Below are 25,657 nucleotides of genomic sequence, written 5' to 3' on the forward strand. Positions count from 1 at the left end.
TTCACAGGCGTTTCAATGAAGGACCTAGTATTCCAGGTCCTGAACTATAGTGTAGGCTGGAAGATGCCTGTGCGTGGATTTTTTTAACATGTGGTGGCCGTTGCACACCAGCCACCACACGGGCTTGACAGAGCCAGGTCTTGGTCCAGTGGTAAAGATTAACCAAGACGACTGGAGACCTGCTCTGCTGCACGGGCCTAGTGCACACACATAGCGCAATGTGGGCTGGCCCGTGCTGCCCCTGGGCCCCGATCACGTCCCTCTACAATCTCTCGCTGTTCCTTCGCCCCGACCTCGCCGTATGCTCCAATCACCGACCTGGACCTTGATAACATCCCTCTTCGCTGCTGTTGCCCTCCTGCACCAGCTCGCACTCTACCTTGCAGTGGCACACTGCCCATGGCTGCCGCTCGCTGCTCCTTTTATGGCCCCATCCTGCCGCTGATGATCCATTATCACCACAAGGACTGCAGCAGTTCAAAGGGAAATCCCATCAACATCATCTTAGTACAACTAGGATTGAGCAATAAATGTGGCCTTTCCAATGCCACCCACATCCTAAGACCAAAATAAAAAGTTGCCAAATGCCTCCAAGGGAAATGAAGTTGCACCAGGTGCAAGTCCAAAAATAGGTTGACCTATTTTCTGTTACTTCTGTTCCTCACTTTCAAGGACGGCTATAAAGTCGTCTATACATTGGCTGCTGGAGGGAACTGGGTAAAATTGGCATTCACACCCTGTACCTGAAGTCACAGTTTCTCCCTACTAGTGTCAGCAAAAAGAATGCCAGTTATGTGCATAGATAGGGCATGTTTGTAACCACTCTTAATAACACCTGCTACCCTTTTAGGGTCCCAGTCTGAAAGCCAAAATGACTTTAGAAACAGAAGGTTGATTATCACCCTGATCGCATCCCTTTGCCCTTCCCCTCCCAAAAAATACAACTCCTAAATTCAGGGGAAAAGTGTGCTCTAATCAGTATTCCCATTAACCATTTTTCACCCAAGCAGTTCTTTCTTTCATGTTTATTTAAATTTGGGAGGGGAAAGGCAAAGTGATGCGATCTGGGTAATAATTGACCTTCTGCTTCCAAAGTGATTTAAATTAGTTTGACACGCACACAACAATTATTTTGCATCTGACCAGCGAGCAGGTCGTGTTTGTGTTCCCATGTCCAAGGTAATTCAGAATCAATCTCTGAGATTGGTAAACAGAGAGCGCCTTTCTGAAGGGCAGATGAACTGAAGTGAACCTGGCCATGCTGGACATCACCGCAGCATTTCCCATCATGTTGTGGGGGGGGGGGAAGCGGTGTTCAAAGGAGCCCTGTAAATAAAGATAATCAATAAGTATAACTGGGAAGACTGAGTCAGGGAGCAGGAAGGATATCTGAACAATTACAGTCCCACAGACAACATTTGGTTGTCTGGCAATCATCAATTAGACAACAAATGTTAGTGTCTGTCATGCTTAATATCTAACACTAATGTGCCCAGCTTGCTTTGTTCAAGTATAATCAGAGTACGATATAATGCATTATCCATACAACTGGTTTGTATTAGATACGTACCACCAGTTAATGCCTTGCATGGATTTTTCAGCTATGTAATCTTGTGTGACAATGTAACCAAATTCTGTTTTCACAGATTCAAGACAATATCCAATATTCAGAGGACGGCTTTTAGGAAACGAATCTTTACACAGATTGGACTATCAGCTAATGCTGAAAATCGAAGATATATTATATATTGCTGGCAGGTAACCTAGCTAATCTAGGTTTTACTATTCTTTATTAAACTTAAATCCTCTAACAGTAATTCTCATCAAAAGTGAATTTACAAAGGAAAGAAAAGGCTTATACTTGAATGGTTACTTCAGCTCTTGAATTATAATATAGTAAGCATATTTACATGCTGCAATTGTATTTTTGTTATACAGGGATCAAGTCTATGCTATTAACTTAAATGATCCTCCAAGGGGAGAAATCATTTCTAGCAAAGTAAGTCATTTTTAATAAACTTTTGATCCTCTCCTACTTCCTTCCCCTTTCACATCCCCCCTCCCCCCACTGCATCCACTCTATCCCCTTTGGTCAATAGGACTATATAGTGCCTGTACAGCTCCTTGGTGAGTTGTGCAGACACTTTTCTGATTTATACCAAACTGCCGTGGTGTGGTCCTTATCACCAAGTCGCAACTTGGTTTCTCCCTCTGATCCTCTGGCACTTTCTCCTCCTCTTCCTCATCTGCATGCTGCCCCTTTGGCAACACCATTCGCAGACATGAGAGCATAAGAATTAGGAACAGGAGTAGGCCATCTAGCCCCTCGAGCCTGCTCCGCCATATAGTGGATGCTGATGAGGCCCAGCTCTATCTCTCCACCACCTTTTGCAACCTCCCCACTGCTCCAGTTTTATCAGATTGCTTCTCCAACATTCCATTTTGTTATGAGCTATATTTTCCTCCAGTTAAACATCGGGAAGACCAAAGCTTATGTCTAAGGCCCCCTGCCACAAATTCTATATCCTTGCCATCGATGCAATCCTGTACCCATATCCTCTCCATCACAAAGCCCACCTACCTGCAGCTCCATAACATTGCCCATTTCTGACCCGTCTCAACTCACCTCCAGACAGGACTATTCCAATCCTGTCCTGGCCGGCCTCCCATTCTCTGTAATTTTCCCCTCATCCAAAATTCCCGCTCACGCATCACTCCTTCCCCCCCACCCCCCGACCTACATTGGTTCCCGATCGCCAATGCCTCAAATTTAAAATTCTCATCATTGTCCTTAAATCCCTCCCTATCTCTGCAACCTCCTCCAGACCTACAATCCGCCCCAACCAAATTCTGCAACTCTGGCCTCTTGTGAACCCTTAATCCTACAATTAATAGCCATGCCTTCAGCTGCCCAAGCCCTACACTCTGGAATTCCCTCCGTAAAGCCCTCTGCATCTCCTCCTTAAAAGAAAAACACCAAGATTTTATGCACCCATCTTAATATTTCCTCCTTTGGCTTGCCGTTCCTTTTTCTAATGCAAATTGTTGTTTCTGTAGTTGTGTACTGTCGTTTTCTATATTCTGCTGTTCATCTTTCACGGTACACTAAAGGAAATACTAACAGAGCCAACTAGGCTCAGCAGTTCTGAGACGAGTATTCAATTGAACCAGCCAGTATGTGGCAGCTTGTCCCGTACTTTGTGCTGAGCTAAAATGCTAGAGCTCTCCAGTTAAGCTGAATGAGAGTTCGGAGCTGCTTACTCTTGTATGCTCAAGGAAAGTGTCGCAAATGATAATGTAGATAGGTTTTGGGAGACCGAATCAGATATTGATATCTCACAACCCAGATTCATATTTCAACGTCCTTACAACCATGGTGCTGTAAAACTGACACATTTATTACATGCTGTATCTCGTGCTTGTAGGTTGCAACATAACCACCTAAGAAATAGTGAAAATTAAATCCATTTATGAAACAATGTTACAAAATGTTGTAACCATTACATTTTTGGTGGATCTATGAGTACAATAAATATGCACTCTACATTCTGATAGAAACTGACCTGGAAGTCACGGCAGCAAGACAGAAGTAACTGCGCCATGAAGGGCAAGCACAAAGTAAGTATTATGAATTATTGCCCGTCGATACAAATGTGCTGTAATAAACAGTTGATTTACCACTGTGCTTAGATCAGGATCTCTCGTGGAGTGCAGCATACATAGCACATTAACTGAAGTGAATAACACAACTATTGATTAATATAAATATTGGCGTGCATGAGAAAGATGCACTGACGCATCTTGGAATGAATGGGATTGACTTATTGATCGATATTTGAATGAATGGGAATAATGCATTGATATTCTATGCCTGGAACCGACATTCATTTATATGAACTATGCTGTATTTTGACTGAGACAGACTACTTAATCTGTTATAAACTGATTAAATCAGAGATGCAGTATCTATCTAATGCACTTTTTGGATTTATTTTTCCATTAGGATGAATGCCACAATTTTATCAAAGTCTTTGTCCCCAAAACTGATGATACTGTTTTTGTCTGTGGCACAAACGCTTTTAACCCTGTATGCAGATATTATCAGGTAAGTGATGATGGACATTTTGTCAATTAAAATAAATCCATTCAATCGAATTGATCCCTGTTTTTGCCCAAATAAGCCCAACATGTCTTGTGAATTTCCAGCAATCCATCAACCGTTTGGCATTTTGCAGATTAACAGCTTCGGCAGAAGCACAGACCCAATGTCTGCAAATGTTTATATCGCTATTAAGTGAGATCTTGACGAGCTCACATTACAGCTCTGGATGTACCTCTGCATTTCAAACAGAGTAAAATGGACACCAAGGTCAACCAGTACACTGCAAGTGTAAGATCCAAGGCCACAAAAGACTAAAGCCATTGATATTTCATCATCGCACATTATACAAAAACGTCATTTCTGAAAGGATGAGCTATAACTTTCACATTTAGATCCCTTATCTAAAAGATTGTTCCATTCAGAATTACATGAAAAATGAACTTAATTTCAAAAATATTAATAAATCACTAAGAAGAAACAATTACATATTGTTTGCAATATTAAAATTTTAGAAAGGGTAGTGTCACCAAAGAGCACAACACTTGAATACATCAATAGTAATTGTATTATAGCCATATAAAATGTTATTGCTTCACAGCTGTTGCACAGAACAATGCTGACACCAAGGTATAATTTATCTTCATTTTATGCAGTTGGATACTTTGGATTATAATGGCGAAGAAGTCAGTGGTTTGGCACGGTGCCCATTTGATGCCAAGCAAACCAACGTTGCCCTCTTTGCTGGTAAGATGTTCATTAGCAATGAATCTAAATGATTAATGATGTTTATAGTGTCAATACAAGTTTAGAAAGATACGACAGCTCATTGTGTGCCAAGTTTGTTTCACAAACATTATTATTGCTCATAATTCATGTCAGTGCGGAACTACCCAGAATAGCAATCTATATACATATATAGAAATAATATGCACAAATGCATACGGTAATAGTATTCAAGAACTGAAGTTGTACTGTAAGGTAGAACTTTGGGTCTGGGTGAAAGTGGCACTGTAGTAAGTCTAGAAAGAATTAACTTAATTCCCTTTTGCCTGTTTAATATTCTAGACAATAAATTGTACTCGGCAACAGTTGCAGATTTCCTAGCCAGCGATGCAGTCATCTACCGCAGTATGGGGGATGGATCAGCCCTGAGGACCATAAAATATGATTCAAAATGGATCAAAGGTAATGCTAAAATTGTCCGCACAGTTGAATCAGACCTTAAGATTACGGCAAGTATAATGTACACTTTTGTTCCTAGATGTTAAGGCAGTATCGTTAGTAGTGTTTACAATTCCCAGCACCTGATAAAATAGGAGTTGTGCATGCAGCTAAAAATGTCAGATGCCTAAATATACATTTATTATTTTTAACAGAGCCACACTTCCTACATGCTGTTGAATATGGAAACTTTGTGTATTTCTTCTTCCGAGAAATAGCTGTTGAACACAACAGTCTTGGAAAGGCAAGTAGTTCCTCTGAGTGTCGCAACGCAGTCACAAATAAACATTAGAAATATTACTGAATTCCGCTTAAATAAGCAAATCGCTGAATTTATATCAGCATGTTCAATAAACATATGACTGTCTCGTTTATGAATAATTATAATGACTAATTTGGATTACACATTTAGAAGGAATGAGAGGTTATAAATTGTCAGTTATTTCCTTCTGCTGAAATTAGAATCAATGTTTCGAGGATTCATCTTCCGAATGCAATTGATGTGAAGGTGTCTTTAGCACAGCCTGTTCCTGTACAGTGTACTGTAAGTGGGAATCTAAGATTTGCAGACACTTTATGATCAATTTTGCAGAAAGATTTCTAAAAAAATATTCTTCTCTAAAGGCTGCGACTGATAAATATTTTAGTTGCACTAATGCTGTTCATGTTACTCGCAATCCCACATAGATTTGCCACAGTAAATTATTAAACATTTTACTCATGGTTAATTAAAGTGGTTACAACCATTGACCATATGTTCCTCAATATTGTCGTACAGGACTGGGACTGGTCTGCTCATTTGGAGCACATAAAAGATTTCCGACTTCTGAGGAAAGCATTATTTACCAGTGGTGCCTGAAGTTATTTTTAATAAATGAATAGTAATTATTTAAAATCAATTCTTTAATATTCTAAATACTATAAAAATGGGTGGTGTTCAGTGTATCATTTGTGTTTCTTCATAGGCTGTTTATTCACGTGTGGCAAGGATTTGTAAGAACGACATGGGAGGATCTCAGAGGGTGCTGGAAAAACACTGGACATCATTTCTAAAGGCTCGTTTAAACTGCTCAGTTCCTGGGGATTCGTTCTTCTACTTTGATGTATTACAGTCTATCACAGACATTATAGAAATCAATGGGTACCCGACTATTATCGGAGTATTTACAACACAGCTTAACAGGTGAGGAATGGGTAACCTGGCATTAAATTGTGTTTTTTCTTGGCCTGGATATTAACAGGAGTGGGATATGTAGACAGGGGAGTTTCGGACAGGAAATCTGGAAGTTCACATCTCCCCGCATGCTGTGGAGTTTTACCTTCACAGCGTGCGTCTCTCGTACTTGACCAGTTCTCCGCTCAGAAGTCAGCCTGATTGACAGGCTTGGCTTTTAATCAGGTAGGGACTCCGGAGCAGGCAGATCCAATCGCAGACTTGGGGTGGGGCCACTGATCCTCGATGCCGGGGGTGGGGGTGGGGGGGGTGTCTCTGATCCTCGATGCCGGGAGGGGGGGGGTGTGTCTCTGATCCGCGGGGGTGGGTCTCTGATCCTCGATGCCGGGGGGGGGGGGGGGGGGTCTCTGATCCTCGATGACGGGGGGGGGGTGTGTCTCTGATCCTCGAGGGCGGGGGTGGGTCTCTGATCCTCGATGCCGGGAGGGGGGGTGTGTCTCTGATCCTCGGGGGCGGGGGTGGGTCTCTGATCCTCGATGCCGGGGGCGGGGGGGTCTCTGATCCTCGATGCCGGGGGGGGGTCTCTGATCCTCGATGCCGGGGCGGGAGGGGGGTGTCTCTGAGCCCGGTGGTCTTTGTATGGGGGGGTGTAGGGGGGAGCACTCTGTTTCTCCTGGCCCACAAGTAGTGCTGGAAAGGCACTTGCCTTCCTCCCCAAATTTGTCGTCCTCCCTCCCCGAGGCCTGGGAAATCCCCATATCCCTTGATACCATTACTATCCAAAAATCTATCGATCTCTGTCTTGAATATGCTCAATGACTGAGCTTCTACTGAGCTTTGGTAGAAAATTCCAAAGATTCACAACCCTTTAAGTGAAGAAATTTCTCCTCATCTCAGTCCGAAATGGCCGACCCCTTATTCTGAGACTGACCCCTGGTTCTAGACTCCCCAGCCAGGGGAAACATCCTCCCTGCATCTACCCTGTCGAGCCCTGTAAGAATTCTGTATGTTTCAATGAGATCACCTCTCATTCTTCTAAACTCTAGAGAACATAGGCCTAGTCTACTCAATCTCTCCTCATAGGACAGTCCTCCCCATCCTACGAATCAGTCTGGTGAACCTTTGTTGCACTCCCTCAATGGCAGGTATATCCTTCCTTGGGTAAGGAGACCAAAACTATACACAATACTCCAGGTGTAGTCACATCAGGGCCCTATATAATTGCAGTAAGACATCTTGGGGGAGAAATTGCCCTGTGCCCCGATTGGGAGCGGTAACCTTCCGGGGCCGGGACTTTTAGCGCCCGGCGCAGAAACCCAACCGGCCACTGTAAAACCTGCAAAGCAGGTTAAAGCTGAGGCCACCAGTCTCAGCAAAATATTTAAATTGCCAACCCGCCTGTTGGGAGCAGATAATGGCTGCCCACCCCTTGAACCGGTACCATTAAATCCCGAAGTGTGTGGGTTGGGGTCGGGCTTCAGATTTTCAAAATTCAGCCCTTGGTTTGTTCAAATCAAATTGACCAAGATTAAATTTGGGTAGAAAAAATTATTTTTATGGCAATATTTTTTCTTGTGTATCTTGTGTAGCATCCCTGGTTCAGCAGTGTGCGCCTTCAATATGGAAGACATTGAAAAATCATTCAAAGGAAGGTTCAAGGAACAAAAGACCCCAGACTCTGTTTGGACTGCTGTGCCAGAAGATCGGGTTCCAAAGCCCAGGTACATTACTATTATCACCATGGTGTAACAGGTCAGAGATTTGGCATATTGTTAAGTTTATTCAGCAACAATTTTTTTTTTTAAAAACTTCCCATCATGTAACTATTACCGCACGCACTCTTAGAAAGTTCTGAACCCTCTTTTGTTCTACTAAAGTGTTGTATTTCTTTAAGACCTGGCTGCTGTTCAGGACATGGTGCGGCAGAAGCTTACAAAACCTCTATTGATTTCCCGGATGAAACACTATCCTTCATCAAATCCCATCCACTGATGGATTCTGCTGTTCCCTCGCTCATAGAGGAGCCCTGGTTCACCAAGACAAGGGTCAGGTAGGACATCCTAACTGCACGTATCCATTTCCCTGCTGAGCTGTTGGCATGGAACTGCTCAATGACGTGTTCCTCTTGGTTTTACAGGTACCGTCTAACGGCGGTTGCCATTGACAACGCCGCAGGGCCACGTCAGAACTACACCGTTACCTTTATTGGTTCAGAAGCTGGCATGGTGCTGAAAGTGTTAACTAAAACCAGTCCCAGTTCCCTCAATGACAGCATACTACTGGAGGAAATGGATGTTTTTAACCCCTTAAAGTACGTAAAAGTTGATGATTTAATTTTTGCAAAATTAAGGGTGTACAAAGGGGTTAATCAAAGTGTGGGGTCCGCGCTGGAAAAGAACTTTAAGAAATGATCCCCAATATTTTTTAAATGAACTGTTATCCCCCACGGGATTTTTGATCCCCTCCCCATGCCCACAATGTATTTAGGATCTTCTCTTGCACCAATTATCCTGTCCAGTGTTGCATGAAGAAAACTGTGAATTGCTTGCAATACCAGTACTGTGGTACTTGAGCCGTGATAAGCCAGTGTCAGTTGTGTATCCACTTTACCAAGCTCGGGCACCTCGACATTGGCATTCTAGGCCACAGCAAACTCCAGTTACTCGTCTGCCTCATTACAACACTCCCTCGAGCATCCATAACCTATGCCATCAGCTACCTGGTTGGGAAGACCTGAAATGTTGCTGCAAACTAATATTCTAAATGAGGATACCTCCTTCAAGGCAGCAGATCTGTCGTCAGTTTTCTCATCTCATTTAAATAGGCAGAGTATTTTGTGCCTACAGTACTTTACTTCACATCAGCCTCCATTCATCCATTTTCTGAATTGTATAGTCTTTAGCTGCTAACTGTGCAGGAGCATACCAGTAATGCAGTCACTGTTTGAGAAATACAAACAAGATGTAATTTTGCAAGATTTTTTAAATCAATTGGGAATGGAGGGGATTTTAAGAGAAACTGGGTAGAGTATCTGATGTGAAATAAAGTCCTTTTGTGCTGATGATTTAAAATATTCAGTCCCTATTTGACGCAATCGAATCATTATTCTTTAAAGTGTACCTGACTGAGTCTTTCTGATTGAAACACAAAAACCAGATGCAGTGCTGTGAATGAAGATGACCGAAAGGTCCTGGGATTACAGATTGACAAAGACCATTATGCCTTGTTCGTGGCCTTCTCCAGCTGTGTCATCCGTGTTCCACTCAGTCACTGTGAACATTACGGCACGTGCAAAAAGTTAGTGTTTCTTAAACTTTCTAATAGTTTCCTTCAGTACTGATCGAGGGCAAGGTCAGAATGGTAATTGGATAGAATCTAATAATGATGCAATACGGCCAGTTATTCGGCATGCATTTTAATATATTGCACACGGTTAAACTAGGCGGTGTATCAACGTGGAAAGGTATTGTAAAGGAAATTGGCAAAGTTGATCCAAGCAAATTGTTCAGTGTGCTGAAGGGTTCGAATAACAGAGGACACAAAATGCAAAAATTAGGAATTTAGGAGCAAGAAGAGAAGGCAGGTGGAACTTAAAATAAAAACTTAAAAGGAATACATTTATGGGACAAGTTACCATTGAAAGAGCAGTGAAGCAAATTGGCTCAAAACGTAGCAATGTTTCTGGAGAGAGAGAAAATTGGACAGTATGATGACGAGGTAGATCAGTCAAAGTCTTAATAGTCTTTATCTCTCCCCAAATTCTTATACATTGCCAAATTTAGCCAATTTAACAGGATTGTCTTGCCGCCCAGTTGAATAGCCAACAGACACTGTCTCGTCTTAAAGTAAAGAGTGACCACTTGCTTGAGACACTTACAGGGCTGCTGCTGTCTCGGGAAACTAGACTTCAGTTTGAGTCAGAGGCTTCAGGGAATGTGACGGGAACATTTGGGTGGGAGGAGACAGGGAAATGGCAGATCTACCGAGAAAGTAACAGTAGTGACCCACGAATTTAAACCCTGCTAGCGACTGTGGGGCACGCAGGGGGAGCACCTTTTTCAAATAAAGAGGAGCCATGGCTGTGTAACCTCGAGCTACACAGAGTGCTCCATTTTAGGACGAGGAACTGTTGCTCCTCTCCCCATGACTCACAAATTTGTGGCATTTTTCAGTAGCCGTTCTACATGTTGCTGTATGAATCTGAAAGAACAGATTTCTTTTCAGGGCAGTAACCGATCGTTATTGTGAAAGCCATATAAATGCAAAAACTTAATCCAAGTAATGGAACTAAAATATCAATAGATACTTTAGAACCCTCATTGGAGTTTAGTACATTCAGCTGATTTAAATCCTGTCAATTTAATATTTTATCTCCAGCTTGTGATTTTCAGGACAACAGGCGGCATTAAGGATAGATCATGAGACAGAATGGATTATTATAGCGATGGATAGCATTAATGTCCCCTTCATGATTATAATAAAACTCATCAAAATAGATTAGTTAAGGAGTTCAGAAGAAAAATAATCACAAATGCTATTTTTTTTAAAAAAGCAAATAATTAAATGCTCAATTTGTTTGAACGGTGTCTCCTTAAGACTAAACCGCTCATGGAATAAACTGGATATTTCACTCTTGCTGTTGTTACATGCTCTTCGAATTTTTTTGGAGATATTCTTTTCAACGATGTACAAGCTTATCTAATTGACAGTTCATCCAGGCAAATGGTTCACTATGGTGGAGTTCAAATGCCAGAACAATAGGTTTAAAAAATTAGATGGGAAGGAAAAAAAGCAGGAAAGTCCAGCAGAGCTTTATCACCCAAAGGGTAACAGATTGGTAGTGTAAGTTACCTTGAAAAGGTAAATACATTTGCAGTGAGAGACAGGATTGAGGGAATTGATGGGTAGAGTGGGGTGTATGTTTCAAAAAGGTACAGACATTCCTGTTCCTAAACATTCTTGGGTTCTTCTGTAAGGGATGATTCCCTGATCTAGCACTCCCATGCTCATGATTTTCCAGGTAGTTACCCATGTGAGCACCAGATCACAGAATCGCTCCTAAAGTAACCACCCAAAGTACTTATCTGAAAAACTTTACTATACCCTCAAACGATGCCAGTTAGTGCTTTTTGTTTTACCCGTAGAGCCTGCATTGGTTCACGTGACCCATACTGCGCCTGGCTGGATAATAAATCGTGTGGAATTGTGAGACCTGGTATAAAGTAAGTATCTGTTTTCACGCCAACACCTGAATTTCTGATAAAACTCAATTCTGTTCGACAAGGCTGAGGCGAGAGTTTCTTTTTGTTTTTACTGTTGAACAAATGATGTTTTATAGACTAACAATGGTGGTATTTGAAGCCTCTCAGGAGTGTTTTTGCTCTTTTATCACCAGCACCATGTTTGAACAAGATGTAGAATCCGGCAACACTGCACATCTGGGCGAGTGTCATGGTAAGTAAGATTTCTCGAGTAATTTGTTTTAATATGTTGGGAATTTAGGATGTGAAGTCACGAACCAATAAGTTGAGGTGCTGTGAAGGTGCTCGGACCTTGAGTTACCGAGTTGCCGAAATATAATTTCATGCATGGCTAACAGATCAACCAGATAATATGTACCGTTTCAAAAAAAAGCCAAGCTTTTCATCATCATATAGATGGGAGTGTTGAAAATCCTTATTATTTTAAGTGATTTCTAAGTGGAAACGCGTCAAGCTAATGTTCTGAACTTTTATTTTTGTAGCGTGCACAGCTGGTTTCAATTAAACTATTTCAGTTGCTAAGTTTATCACTTTTATTTTTCACTGATCTCTCTTTTAATTTTTTTAGAAATCTTGGCCACTACACCAGGTTACAAAACACTTGGTAATCCAACGTCTGGTTAGTTTTGTTCTTTTTGCATTTTTTTTTCCCCCTCCCCCACTTCCTCAGCAAACTTTCCCCTTCCCCTTCCCCTTTCTGCTCACTTGGCTGCTGGCCAGGAATGAACTGCTTTATATCTGCCAGCCACTAGAACAATCTAGTTAACTAATCATTCTTTCCTCCTCCATCGTCAGTGTTCCCCAGCACGTATCCCAGCCACCAATGACTAATCAGATTTCTTAACCCAAGGTTTACCTTTTAACCCATAACTGGACAGCATTTGCTAGTTGCTGTCGCAGTCCGGAGTTTCTTTGCTTCCCAAGCATGCACAGGCGCCTCACTGGTTAACTACTAATTTGCTTATCTGTTTTCTCTCAGAAATCAAGTGCTATGCTTCAGTAATGAAATGTTAACACCATAAAGCATTACTTAGTAGATCTTTACCTATGTTCTCAATTTGACAGAACGTAATCCAATGAAAATGTTGAAATACTTGATCTATATTATGTCGTAGAGATTGTACTTTGTTCTTTGTGCACCTGCTTATATGTCCCACAAAATGAGATCATTTTGAGCAAACTGTGAGGTCTGTGCAGTCTCCATAATTCATTGCGGTTTCCACGAATGGCCTGCCACGTAAGGCAGTTCAAAGTTCAACGGTCTCCAAACTGCTGAGCACCTACTGCCAACCCAGATAGTTGTGGGATTGAGTCCAAAGCTTCCTACCACTCAAAGGCTTACTCAGTGCTGCTGACAACGAGCTCCGTCTGTTTTGAAAGAGTAGCACCGTATAAAATTAGACTCTTGCCGGTGACCTAAAATTGGCTTTGGCCGTCATTCACTGAGGTGGTCCAAATCCAGAAAATGAGGGTCTCTTAAAAGCAAAATGTTTGGGGGTTTAAAAAAAAGGACAATGTGCTCACTACATGCAATTTCGGAAACTGATTTTCTGCACACTATTGCTGACACCAACATTCTCCCGGAATCAGATACTGAGATGGTGATGTCAAGCTGCAAGCTTAATCCTTTGGTATTCAGTAGAAGTACCATAATGCACCAATACTGATTTAATTCCTTGCAGCATAGCATGTTTCCCACAATGCAGCAGCATAGCAGAGGCCATCAATCCGGCCCATCTCCCCCTCCCCACAGACCAGCTGTTCTATTCAAGAATCATTTTTCAGCCAGACACCTGAGTTACTGGAAGATATAAATCTCAGTAAGCGTGCAGTGATGGCCCTTAGTCATACGCTTAAAGAAAAATCGACACCTCAGCTTTTCCTGAACTCAGTGCTTTGTCTGTCCATGTGTAGGTCATACCAGAATTAGTCTCAAGTAGATTTCAGACACCAGCACTTTTCCAGGCATCTATCTTGCATGTGTCAGATGAAAAGTTTCCCCTGAGTCAGCACAGCAGCCCCAGTAGGTGAAGCCTGATTTCTGCCAGACTATTAAAGATATTCTGGACTCAAATCAATTGCTCTCACTCCATCTGTCCATAACAAGGATTTATTGTTTGAGAAATGGTGCCTCGCTGTGTTTGCACACGTATCTTGAACCGTGCCCAAGATGAGTTGCTGTCTTCAGGACAGGACAGGACGGATAAGGGAAACATTTTGAAGCAGAAAAAAAAAAGCCTGGGTACGCACGGCTAAATAAAAATTTCCTTTTCCCAGACATTAGCAGTGGTGGCAAACTGAATGGTTGCAATGTAAGCGTTTGGCCTTGGCCAAACCCCACTGTTTCAGGACCACTTCCAAGATGCTACTTATTCAACCGAATTCAGCAAATAGTGTCCTGGTCATTTCGAAAACAGTTTATGCCAAATCCATTGGGAAAACCTTTAGCTGTTGGTGGATTTCGGTTGCCTGTGAGGGTAAATTGTCTGGCTTAACTTTGTAGCTCTTTCAGAGAGCCGGCACAGGCAGGGTGGGCCAAATGGCCTCCTTCTGGGCCGTAAGATTCTACGATAACTCTCCTGGCGTGGAACTTCAAGACAGGGAAGGGTATTTGGGAATTCAGCCACAAAGGTCAGCATGCCCTGCACAGTTTCCTGTCCAGCTTCCCACCCTTCACAGGTTCGTCCACTGGGCTGATCACCGAGCAGCTGAGGGGTCCCACAACCCAGGATCTCCACTGAAGGAGGTGGCACGGTGACGCGATGCTCAAACAGGAGGGTACAATCAAAACCCCACCGGATCAGTATTAGCATAGTTTAACAGTTCCATGCAAGTCCAATACTGATGCGGGGTGTGTTCAGATTGTTTTAAAAGGTGAAGATGTTCCAACAGAGCTCAGTTAGTCATGCGTCTGTTTCGTTATTTACACAATTAAGATGGCTCAAGACGTTTACTACGGTAAATTGTGGTGCAGTTTGGCACCAATGAGCAAGTTTACTCAATTTTCCCCCCATTAATTGTTAAAATAATTTAAATCTGTCACCACAGACACGGATGTATCGGCAGTCTCTGCTTCCACTGCTGCAAGCGGCCCGATAGTATCTCCAAACGTGATTGGGTCACGAAAGGTTGCAGTGCAAGATGATATGGACACTTTTGATTATTTTGAACCATTATCTGCTGTCCCCAATGGTAAGGCCTTTGAAGGGAAGCTTTCTTTCACTGAGTGGAAACCTGGTTTAAAAAAATAAACTGCTGCTATTTAAAAAAAATATATATATATTTAGGCCGACAAAGGCCTACGGCTCGCATGACCAAAACAGAACCAGCCTTAAAGTAAAATTAAGCTGAATCGAACAGGTGTTGATATATTGAAATATCGCAAGTTTTTAAATTCAAGGTCTGCATTGTATAGAGTAGAAGCTAGTTGTTCCGACTCCTATTTCAAATATCAAATAACAAAGCCTTTCTACCTAATAGAGGCCAATTATAGTCCTGAACTTCAAAGCTCAGAACACTCGCAGGCAGACTGGTTTTGTTCTGCAAGTTTTGTCATGAGATTCAATCAAACTATTGTAAGATGTGTAGAAGTAATCTTGTAAAGTAAGTTTAATCAGAAAATGTGGTACGTCATATGCACAGTGCAGACAACACATGATTTTTTTTTTCTTTTGGGAGTTAATAATCAACGTTCTTTGAAGAAAATAAATTGCATTTTTACTGCAAGTTCATTTTTGCCGACTTTTGGGCTGGAGGCGAATGTAAATCAGAAAATGGCATGTTAAAGGCCTCGGGAGGACTGTTTTGAGGTCCTTTTTTTAAAAAAAAAAGCCAGGTCTTGTCTGGGCATAAAAGCTAGCAGCTAAAACAGGTTTCCTATCAGTTATATTGGCAGTGATTTTTTTCAGTTAATCACTTTTACCTCAGTTAAGACTTGCACATTTCTGATAAATCGTTACGTAAACAATCCATTATTTAAGTTGGTCCGCCGCACTTTTGTTTCAGCTCATTGCTTCCTTCCTTCATTTGTACCTTTTGTTATGTAGCAGTCAATGCCATTCTGTTTCTTTCCTTGTGATACTTCCTTCTGTCAACCACTGCCATTACAGTTCTAACCCTGAACATTTTATATCAGAGATAAAATGTTCAAAAGGCCTTGCCTGATTTTTGTATTTAGAAAAAAAAAATCTCTCGTACATCTCACTACCCTGTGGAGTGATGGAAATACTGCATGTTGTAGAATAGAGAACTCATCATAGCCGATAACCTGTCCCTTCGTAGAATCACAGAATGCCTCTAACGTCTATCAGCCATTAAACTAAATGTGTCTGTTTCATATTTACACACTGAACTAACATTTTATCTTCTCCTGACAGTCATCCTAACCATTTCTTTCTCTCTTTGAGTAACTGCTTTGAGATTAAAAACTGAAACAGTGTGAGAAACCGATTTATACGAGAGAATAACGGGAAATGCTTTGTTTAGATGCCACTGATTTTCCTGACTGTCGTAATTGCAAAGATTAGTGGCCGTAAGGAATGCTCCCTTTAATTTGTTTGCGTGCGGGCCATTCAAAATTCTGCACATGCACAATTTTTCTATTTGAAAGCCGGCTCACCGGCTGCACGGGACCTTCAGAGGGCTGCGTGGCTGCATAGCTTAAAGGGAACGTTGATCGAAAGTTTTATTTTAACGTGTCAGCTAAGCTGCATTCAACCTACCCTGTCCTTTTTAGATTAGCTGTGAGCAGGAAACTATTTCCTTGCTTTGTTTACTTGGGTACGTGTTTTATACTACTACATCACACTTGATTTAACTTGCAATTTTCAATATTTGTGTATTTTACTTGGATGTCACGGAACGTGTTCTGTTTTATTTATTTGGCCTTCTACCAACACAGGGTACTTTCAAAAACTGCCAATGTTAATATTTTTTTTCTCTTTCAACTGAAACAATATTTCTATATCTCGCATGCAAACATATCTGTTGGCACAGGGTAGTCTGACGAAATTAAAAGTACAGCATTGAACCCACAACCAGATGTTCCCCCCCCCCCCCCCGAGTTCAAATGGAAGAAAGTGGCAGCTGGTTCAAAGGGGCATTTTAAAACAAGGGGAGGGAAAAGACATGGGAAACCTAAAAGGGGATGGACGCAAAAACAGGGCAAATATAAATAATGTGTATCTTCACAGTTTGACAGGACAAGAGTGACAGAAAACGTGTTAACCAAACGACTTTACAATCCTGTTATCCACAGGCTAAATCTTATACCCAGAAGTACATTTGCAGTAATAGCATCACAACCCACTCCAGTTTTATTCACGTTCCTTCGTATGACAACGGTAACTTTAATCAGGGCGAGTATTTACTTAAATAAATAACCTAGTTACAGTTAGCAATTGGATAGCTCTACATTTGCTGTGGCAGCTACTTCAGTCTTCCTGTTCTTTTTCCAGACTTCATGGAGTGAGCTCTGATTCTGTGCCATATCTGCTTTTATAAGGACAATATATCAGGGGTGATGGGAGTTTGCTTATCATCTGTGTTGGGATTTATTCGCAAGTAACAGGAATGTATTCTAGGAACGCTCCAAACTCTCTCACTTCCAGTTTGTATCAATCGAGCCAAGCCATGAATATTAATTACAGTTGACCCTTTGTAAAATGCACTACTTGGTCACTGGCCAAATAGTGCATTATAATACAATACGGCATAAAAAGCATCCTGTTGGTTAACTGAAAAGGCCGTTGCCTGTTTACTCAGAGGATCAGTTAAATGTTCATGAGTCAGTGCTGACAGTTTGAAATATAATTGTGCATTTCACTTTATTTAACAAGTGCTGTCTGACTGAAAAATAATAATTAACACTACTCCCCAGGAATGGAATTTGTCAAATATGTTACCTCAATGTCCATAACACGTCAGTATTTCCTCGCCGTTATGTCTATTCCCGAATCTTAGTTTCATTTTGAGTACTTTGATCTGGTGTACTACTCCATCCCCCCGTTCCCCTCCCCTCTCACCCACATGGCATGCTGCAGTCTTAGCAAAGCCAGCCAATGCTCGGGCATGTGTGTCGCATAAACATCCCTCTAAGGGGAATGTGAAGAGAAGCACTTGGCTCAAAAAGAATTTGAAGAGAGACTGTCTAATGTATCTCTTTCTGAGAAGACACTGTGCTGGATCATGGTATCCTGCCATTTATTGAACTTTCGGGCATCCAAGAACAAGGAGGACATCACTCACTCTGGTGGCAGCTTGACCAGAGACAGATGGATCTTCTCTGGCAAGTGATTGGATATATCAAGACCCTTCGGAAGTTGCTTATGGGCTCACTCAAATAAGTGCCCCTCAAAGAGGCAGATTAAATATATTGGTAATTTTTTGATGGGGGCGGGGGGGGGGGGAATTATGAATGAACAGCCTCTGCTCCATCAAAAAGAGGAACATCGTTTCCCTTTAATCTGGTCCCCACTTCATGTCTGCGTCTGCTTGTGGAAATTCACAGCTGACAGGCAGAGTGGATGAGACTCCATAGAAAACAAGATACAATAAGACAAATTTTGAACCATAAAATATGTGCGAAGACTTCGAATTCCATGTATAACATGGTTGGCAGTTTATAAATCTGTGCTATTGCAATCATTTACTTATTGATAACATCACATAGCTGTTAAGATATAGAGTTGAAGTTGATATTTAATTTTGACACATGTAATCTATAAACTGAGGCTTTTTAATTCAATGCCTTAAATCAGGGACTAAGGATTAGTGCTTCAAGTACCCAGAGCATCGCAGGTTTTAAGAAGAATGAAATCAGGAGCTGAGGAAATCCGGCACTATAATGAACCTCACAGTATGGGAGCACTGGAATCAGGATGAAGGGCACAGCATTGCGTGCTTTTGTTAGAGGAAGAAAGATTATAAACCAATCAATCGGCATTGATAATTTTGGATCTCTTTGGAGAAATAGCAAGTCTGTTTTTTTTAAATAATGTATTGAGATTTTGATGTAGCCAGAAGGATTTACAAAGGAAGCCTTTATTGTAGGTAACACTTTTCATAAATCAAGTTATAAAAGCTCGCATCAATCCAAATTTGGATGTCACGAGGTTTTTAATCATAACTGACCTTAAAAATAATTCTCGATCAATCCTAACTTGATTGCTGTGTACCATGGCAAAGAAACAATATTTTTACTTGGTTGCATGTTTACAAGTGCAGCAGTTTCCAAGTGTAAAGTTTACAGGCTCTTGCAATGTACAATTGAACTATGACAGCTTACTTGTTTCAGAACGTTATGGAAGATGACCAAACAAAACCATCTAGTCCACATCTCGTTCCAATTATTCCTCTATGTTCCAAACGCCACAGTTCAAGTGCTAAACATTAAAATCTTCAACTATTTTTTAATGTCAACACAATATAACACAAAACTGCAGTGATGTGTCAGGACTGCCCAAAGCATTAACTGAGTGATACAAAAAACATTTTAAAAGATTATTTTTACAACTGAACTAAAGTATATTTGGACTGTGCATCAAGCCACTAGATGAACAGAAGAATGTTGACTGTTTACTGTATGTAGGAAATGTACAACAAATGATGAGTTCATGTTCATTTAGAAAATGCCAAAATGAATAGGCGTGGTTTTAAATAAGAGCCCAGAAATTACTGTTGTGATATCAATGGACAAATGCTTAACAAGTCACTGCATTCTCTGTCTATGCAAACAAGTGTTAAACTATTTTAAAGGATTTGATGCCTATGTTAAAATAGACATGTTGAGAGGGGGAGGAATTTTCCTCACGGTTGGGATTGCCACCAGAAGAGGGTTGGGGCAGAACTTCAGCCATCAGTCGAAGTCAGTCCCGCCTTCCCGTGGTGGGGTCCAGGAGTCTGGGCAGACTCCCAGCGGTGGACTCCCATGCATTGGGAGTCGTACCACATAATGGCAGCATTGGTCTCTCTGCTGCTGCAGCTTAAAGGGACTGGTCATCTACTGCCTGGCCAACGAGGACAGAGCAACCAGAACAATTTCTAACTCTGCTGCAACAAACCTTAACAGGGAGGGATGAGCCAGCTGAAGTGATGAAAAGAATTTTCTTGCTGGTGTCACCATTAATACGACCTGGCTTCCACCACTATAATCCCCTCCCACCGCCTTGTCCTTTTCATCTGCAGTGCAGTAGCAGGATCAGAGCTAAATTTGTCAGAATATTAAGTTGTCCAACCTCACTAATTTGCACGGAGCTGGGTGAGCATGTGTCATCGGAAGCAGGGGGGGAGGGGGGGGGGGGGGAAGAGAGAAAGAGAGGGGGGGGTGGGAGGGAAGAGGGGGGGGTGGTCGGGAAGAGAGAGGAGGAGGAAGAAAATCTTTGCAGTCAATTGTAGGAGTGAGAATTTGCTGAGAAGCCTCTCTGATCTGCCCCAAACCACCCATTCTCAGGAAGGAAATGTAGGAAAATTTCCTTCAAGTTTTGGTCACCTTTCTTAAGGAAGGACTTGGAGGGGGTACAGAGACGATTCACTAGGCTGATTCCGGAGATGAGGTTACCTTATGATGATAGATTGAGTAGACTGGGTCTTTACTCGTTGGAGTTCAGAAGGATGAGGAGTGATCTTATAGAAACATTTAAAATAATGAAAGGGATAGACAAGATAGAGGCAGAGAGGTTGTTTCCACTGGTAGGGGAGACTAGAACTAGGGGGCACGGCCTCAAAATACGGGGGAGCCAATTTAAAACCGAGTTGAGAAGAAATTTCTTCTCCCAGAGGGTTGTGAATCTGTGGAATTCTCTGCCCAAGGAAGCAGTTGAGGCTAGCTCATTGAATGTATTCAAATCACAGATAGATAGATTTTTAACCAATAAGGGAATTAAGGGTTATGGGGAGTGGGCGGGTAAGTGGAGCTGAGTCCACGGCCAGATCAGCCATGATCTTGTTGAATGGCGGAGCAGGCTCGAGGGGCTAGATGGCCTACTCCTGTTCCTAATTCTTATGTTCAAACAAGTGTTTGTAAACCAATATTGCCAGCAGTAATTTTTAGGTTTGGCCTTTGGAGCGCATGACAGAATATTGAAACCATGCTAGAAGTTTTTTTTCGTTTAATTTTAAGATAAGTTCACTTGAACATGCAGTTCCAAACATTAAAATAATACTAATTTCCATTGCTGAGTGCTTGCTATCGATCTGGAAATGGATGATTTGTTACTCATTGGAAAATATCTTCTAACTGCAGTGAAAAATCAGTAATGAATTTTATATTCACTTATTTATAACCACGGGGCAAAAATGATTATTGTAAATGAAGCTCTCCCAGAAGGAAATCTTTCTTCATTTGTGTGCATGTTGCGGCTACATCCAGGTTTAGTAAATCATTTATAGAGTTCTGCTGTGCCTAAAAAGTCAATATCTTAACGATCTGAAATCATATGAAAATATTGAAAACACAGGCCATCCAATCTGGCTTCTGACAAAACAGAAAATAGTAGGAACATAGGAACAGGTGGAGGCCATTCAGCCTCAAGACTGCTCTTCGATCTAACTCCACATACCCGCCTTTGGCCCATATCCCTTATTACATTTGCTTAACAGAAAGCTAGCAATCTCAGATTTAAAATTAACAATTCATCTAGCATCAATTGCTACTTGCAGACGAGAATTCCAAACTTCTACCATCCTTTGTGTGTAGAAGTGTTTCCTAATTTCACTCTCATTTTTAAACTATGCCCCCTAGTCCCAGAATCTCCAACTAGCAGAAATAGTTTTTCTCTATCTACCCTATCTGTTCCCCTTAATATCTTAAACTTCGATCAGAAGATAACCTAATTTGTGTAATCTCTGCTCGTAATTTAACCCTTGATATCCAGGTATCATTCTCATAGTTATAGGTTTCAGTCTCACAGTGCTTTTAGGCAGTCAATTAATTTTTACAATAGTACTTTTCAATTTCCAAAGAAAGAATCAGCAACATAGAATTGTTAATGTTTTTACAAACTTATTTTTGTTACAGGTGTACGATGGGAGGTGCAATCTGGAGATGCAAACCAAATGGTTCACATGAATGTCCTGATCACCTGCGTACTTGCTGCTTTTGTTTTGGGAGCCTTCATTTCTGGTGTGGCTGTGTACTGTCACCGTGATGCGTACTTGCGCAAAGCCAGAAAAATGAACAAGGATGCAGAGTCCGCACAGTCCTGCACCGACTCGAGTGGAAGTTTTACTAAATTTAATGGGCTATTTGACAGTCCCGTCAAGGAGTATCCACAAAATATTGATACACCTAAACTTTACACGAACCTGCTGTCCAGTGGCAAAGAGCTACCACCCGGTGGTGATGCAAAATCCATGATCGTGGACAACCACGGCCAACCTCCAGAACTGGCAGCGCTACCAACCCCCGAGTCTACGCCAGTGCTTCAACAGAAAAGCATTCAACCCATCAAGAACCAGTGGGAGAAAGCCCAGAACAATATTAATGCGGCAAGGAAGGAATCGCCTTTAAAAAGCCCTCAGATTATTCCATCTAGTCCTCCTCCCCCTTCACCTATAAACCACGGTGGTCAAATACCCAGCGCTGTAGTACTTCCCAATGCTACCCATGCCTACAACATGTCCTTCTCAAATTCGAATGCACACAAAGCTGAAAGGAAAGTGCAGAACATCGAAATGTCAATTACAGGTCATTCGAGTAAAAAAGAACAGCGAAGAGCTATTGAGGCAAGAAACACACTAAATGACCTTCTGAAACATCTCAATGAAAGCGGTAGCAGCCCTAAAGCTATTTTGGGGGACATCCCTATGACTCGTCAAAATGTAATGCTCGAGCCAATGACCAAAATAGTTGAAATGCCGCCCAAGGTTCCAAACAGAGAGGCATCGCTATATTCTCCTTCTTCTACTCTTCCAAGACACAGCCCAACGAAGAGGGTGGATGTTCCAACAACTTCAAATATACAACTGTCGAGTTTAGAGAGAGAGCGGGGCTACCCAAGAAATTCCTCACAGAGGCATTCAATATCTGTTCTCCCCAAAAATGTCATCAGTTCATTAAATGGAGCGGTGTTGTCACGACATCCCAGTTTTAATAGGGGAGGATACTTTCCTCCAGCACCACCCATGAGGCTGGATTCTGTACATGGTACTCCTCTGGTTATTCAACCACAACCTGGCTCTTTGTCCCGCCAGAGCAGTTACACAAGCAACGGCACACTGCCTCGGTCAGGAATAAAGAGAACACCATCCATTAAACCAGATGTGCCACCAAAGCCATCATTTGGTCAACCCACAACTCCTGTCAAACCACTACACAAGTACAGTTACTAACAGGACAATCAGCTAAAAGCAGTGTCTGTTTCTCAGCTAATGTGATGTGGGAGGACTTTAAGATCAATTTTGCTTGAAAGCTACCAGTGATAATGCTCTGATAGACACACAAATAAGTGGCCAAAGTAGCTACATAGCCTCAAATAGCATCTTTCAGTAAGACTGAAAGCAGGAAGGAGCGTTCTCCTGCACGACAAAGATGCTGTGTAATACAAAACGTATTACCGTTAAGATTTGGAACCTCGGAGAAGTGCAACATGGAATTTATCCTGTGATTTTGTTAAAGCATCAACGTACCAGGAAATACTTGAACAGTGGTTCCATTTTCACTGCTGTTGAGCATCGTCTTCCCATTAAATGTGAACACTTTTAATGACCGTACACGCATTTGTCTTGTTGCTTGCACAGATGTTTAATGACTTTTCATAAAACTTCTGATTTCAACAAATGTGCTTTTGGTTTGGACAAGTTGCCACTGTAGCCCAATTGTAGCAAAGACAAACACTTTGTGGCATTCCCTCTGAACGTCACAGATAAACGCTGTGTAAACTACACAGACTTGGATGCACTTAATGGTTCTCGTTACAGCAGTTACGCTGTGTTGCCTGACGTACTAAGCACGACTGAACTATGAAGTTGACCTGAACCTTCCTGTCCTACTGCAGATTTACTTGGACCATATCACTGTGTTGAGCGCAGCTACATGTCTACGGCCATTTTCTTTTAGATGGTGTCCATATAGCTTAACCAAATGTAACGTCCATTACATTCTCCGCTTACACCAATTACTGTAAATCCATACAGTTTATCTTACAATCTGTAGACAAGGAGCTGCCCTGCCACAGTGTACAAGATAAAAGATAGTGCAATCACTTTGTTAGGGAGCGTTAAATGTGATTAATAGGGCATCCTGAAGAGTCATGCAGGTAATGACACTGTTCTGTAAATAGCGTATCTGTGTTCACCTGGATTCTGTGCATTTTGTGCCTTATTCAATAAGCATTATCATCAATATTGAAATCTTGTCAAGTGTTCTTGTATAGAACAGCTGCTTTCCAGTGTGCCAGTTGTATTTTATTTTTAAATGGTTTCGTATAAAATTAAATACATCAAATTACGGCCCAAAACGTAAAGGCCATCGGCGGCCATTTGATAAGAGAGGGAAGAAAAGAAATATGATCAAAATATGGTTGCACCCCGATCTTTGGTAAACATTCCATTGCAGTTTTTGACAAGAACAAAAAGGATGTTTTTAAAAAAAAAAAGATAGCATTAGTTGAGCAAAATTTACTTTTAAGTTAGCGGGTGTGTCACATTGAAGATATGTAAAAGCACCAACATGCACAGGTAACCCATGCTTCACTGACATTGAGCAGCAGAGTCATCCTGCATGGCTGAAATACTAACTGCGTAAAGTCAAAGGTTTAAAAACGTCACAGATAAAGTGGAATAATTCACTCACAGTAATCCCATCTACGTGCTGTAGAAAACTTTATGGCCAATGAACACACTGTTGAAATCATTTCAATACTGTCAAAGTTAAAATCGTAATTTTGCACCCATTCTGGCTAAAAGGTAAAAAGGGCCCAAGTCAGTTAAACAATGCTGCACTGTATATTGCAATTTGAGCCCTTGTTCAATTTTATGTTGCCACTTTTAACTTCCTGTATTGCCTTTACATTAAATTCACCACCTACTTTCTCCATTTGTGTTGAGGTAAACCTGGGTCGTATCTCTATGGTACATTGACAAGCTAACCCTGAAAGGAAAACAAGTTGTTGTTGTATAATGTCCTATGAAGTAACATGTATAGAAAATCCTTGTAAACTTGTACTGTGGAAGTGTACATAACTACATCCATTTTGTTTTTAACACCGCATGTAAAGTCAAAATAAAAGAATCAAATGGAATACTTAATTCTCTCTCCATGCATTAATGTTACTCCTTTTGTAAATATTCCACAATTCATATTTCCAGACTTGCATCACTGCAGATTAAAAAAACAATCTCAATCGTTGAATTATTGATTTCTATTTGTCACAACACCAGCGGAATTTCACTCATTTGACACCTGCAATTCACAATTTTTACAATAAAACCAATTATTTTTTAACCATGAACTAATGTATCGGATGTACACACAAAGAAAAGTTTTAAGGGAAACAATTTAAAATACAGAGTAACAAGATAGATTCCACAATAACAAATCCTTAATATTGTTTCAGGGAAGGGAGGGACCTCTGCCACCTAGAAGGACAAGGGCAGCAGTCGCATGGGAACACCACCACCTCCAAGTTCCCCTCCAAGTCACGCATCATCCTGACTTGGCAATATATTGCCGTTGCTTCATCGTCTCTGGGTCAAAATCCTGGAACTCCCTCCTGAACAACACTGTGGGAGCACCTTCACCACACAGACTGCAACGGTTCAAGAAGGCTGCTCATCACCACCTTCTCGAGGGCAATTAGGGATGGGCAATAAATGCTGGAATGTTCATAGAGGGATCCCATCCATGCAATATTTTGGGCATCATTTTCCAGGTTGTGGGTGACGGCACAGTAAATGATAAAG

General features: G+C 41.5%; 1 protein-coding gene across 4 annotated transcripts in view; it reads left to right on the forward strand.

The window, feature by feature from the left end:
• Positions 1 to 25,076, forward strand: part of sema6d (semaphorin 6D) — a 277,313-nt gene extending 252,237 nt beyond the window's left edge. For 3 of the 4 annotated variants that reach the window (XM_070858433.1, XM_070858434.1, XM_070858435.1), the window contains 17 exons: positions 1,647 to 1,758; positions 1,939 to 1,999; positions 3,556 to 3,618; positions 4,004 to 4,105; positions 4,756 to 4,846; positions 5,168 to 5,287; positions 5,479 to 5,567; positions 6,289 to 6,506; positions 8,087 to 8,218; positions 8,392 to 8,547; positions 8,635 to 8,808; positions 9,654 to 9,794; positions 11,642 to 11,719; positions 11,893 to 11,951; positions 12,327 to 12,377; positions 14,807 to 14,950; positions 21,774 to 25,076. In XM_070858433.1, coding sequence (XP_070714534.1) covers positions 1,647 to 1,758; positions 1,939 to 1,999; positions 3,556 to 3,618; positions 4,004 to 4,105; positions 4,756 to 4,846; positions 5,168 to 5,287; positions 5,479 to 5,567; positions 6,289 to 6,506; positions 8,087 to 8,218; positions 8,392 to 8,547; positions 8,635 to 8,808; positions 9,654 to 9,794; positions 11,642 to 11,719; positions 11,893 to 11,951; positions 12,327 to 12,377; positions 14,807 to 14,950; positions 21,774 to 23,086 — 3,104 coding nt within the window. In that variant the 3' untranslated portion in view covers positions 23,087 to 25,076. The remainder of the gene's footprint in view (positions 1 to 1,646; positions 1,759 to 1,938; positions 2,000 to 3,555; positions 3,619 to 4,003; positions 4,106 to 4,755; positions 4,847 to 5,167; positions 5,288 to 5,478; positions 5,568 to 6,288; positions 6,507 to 8,086; positions 8,219 to 8,391; positions 8,548 to 8,634; positions 8,809 to 9,653; positions 9,795 to 11,641; positions 11,720 to 11,892; positions 11,952 to 12,326; positions 12,378 to 14,806; positions 14,951 to 21,773) is intronic. The other variant, XM_070858436.1, reaches the window with a different exon arrangement.
• The last annotated feature ends 581 nt before the right edge of the window (positions 25,077 to 25,657 follow it).

Source organism: Pristiophorus japonicus, chromosome 17 (genome assembly GCF_044704955.1).
Source record: "Pristiophorus japonicus isolate sPriJap1 chromosome 17, sPriJap1.hap1, whole genome shotgun sequence".
Classification (NCBI taxonomy): domain Eukaryota; kingdom Metazoa; phylum Chordata; class Chondrichthyes; family Pristiophoridae; genus Pristiophorus; species Pristiophorus japonicus.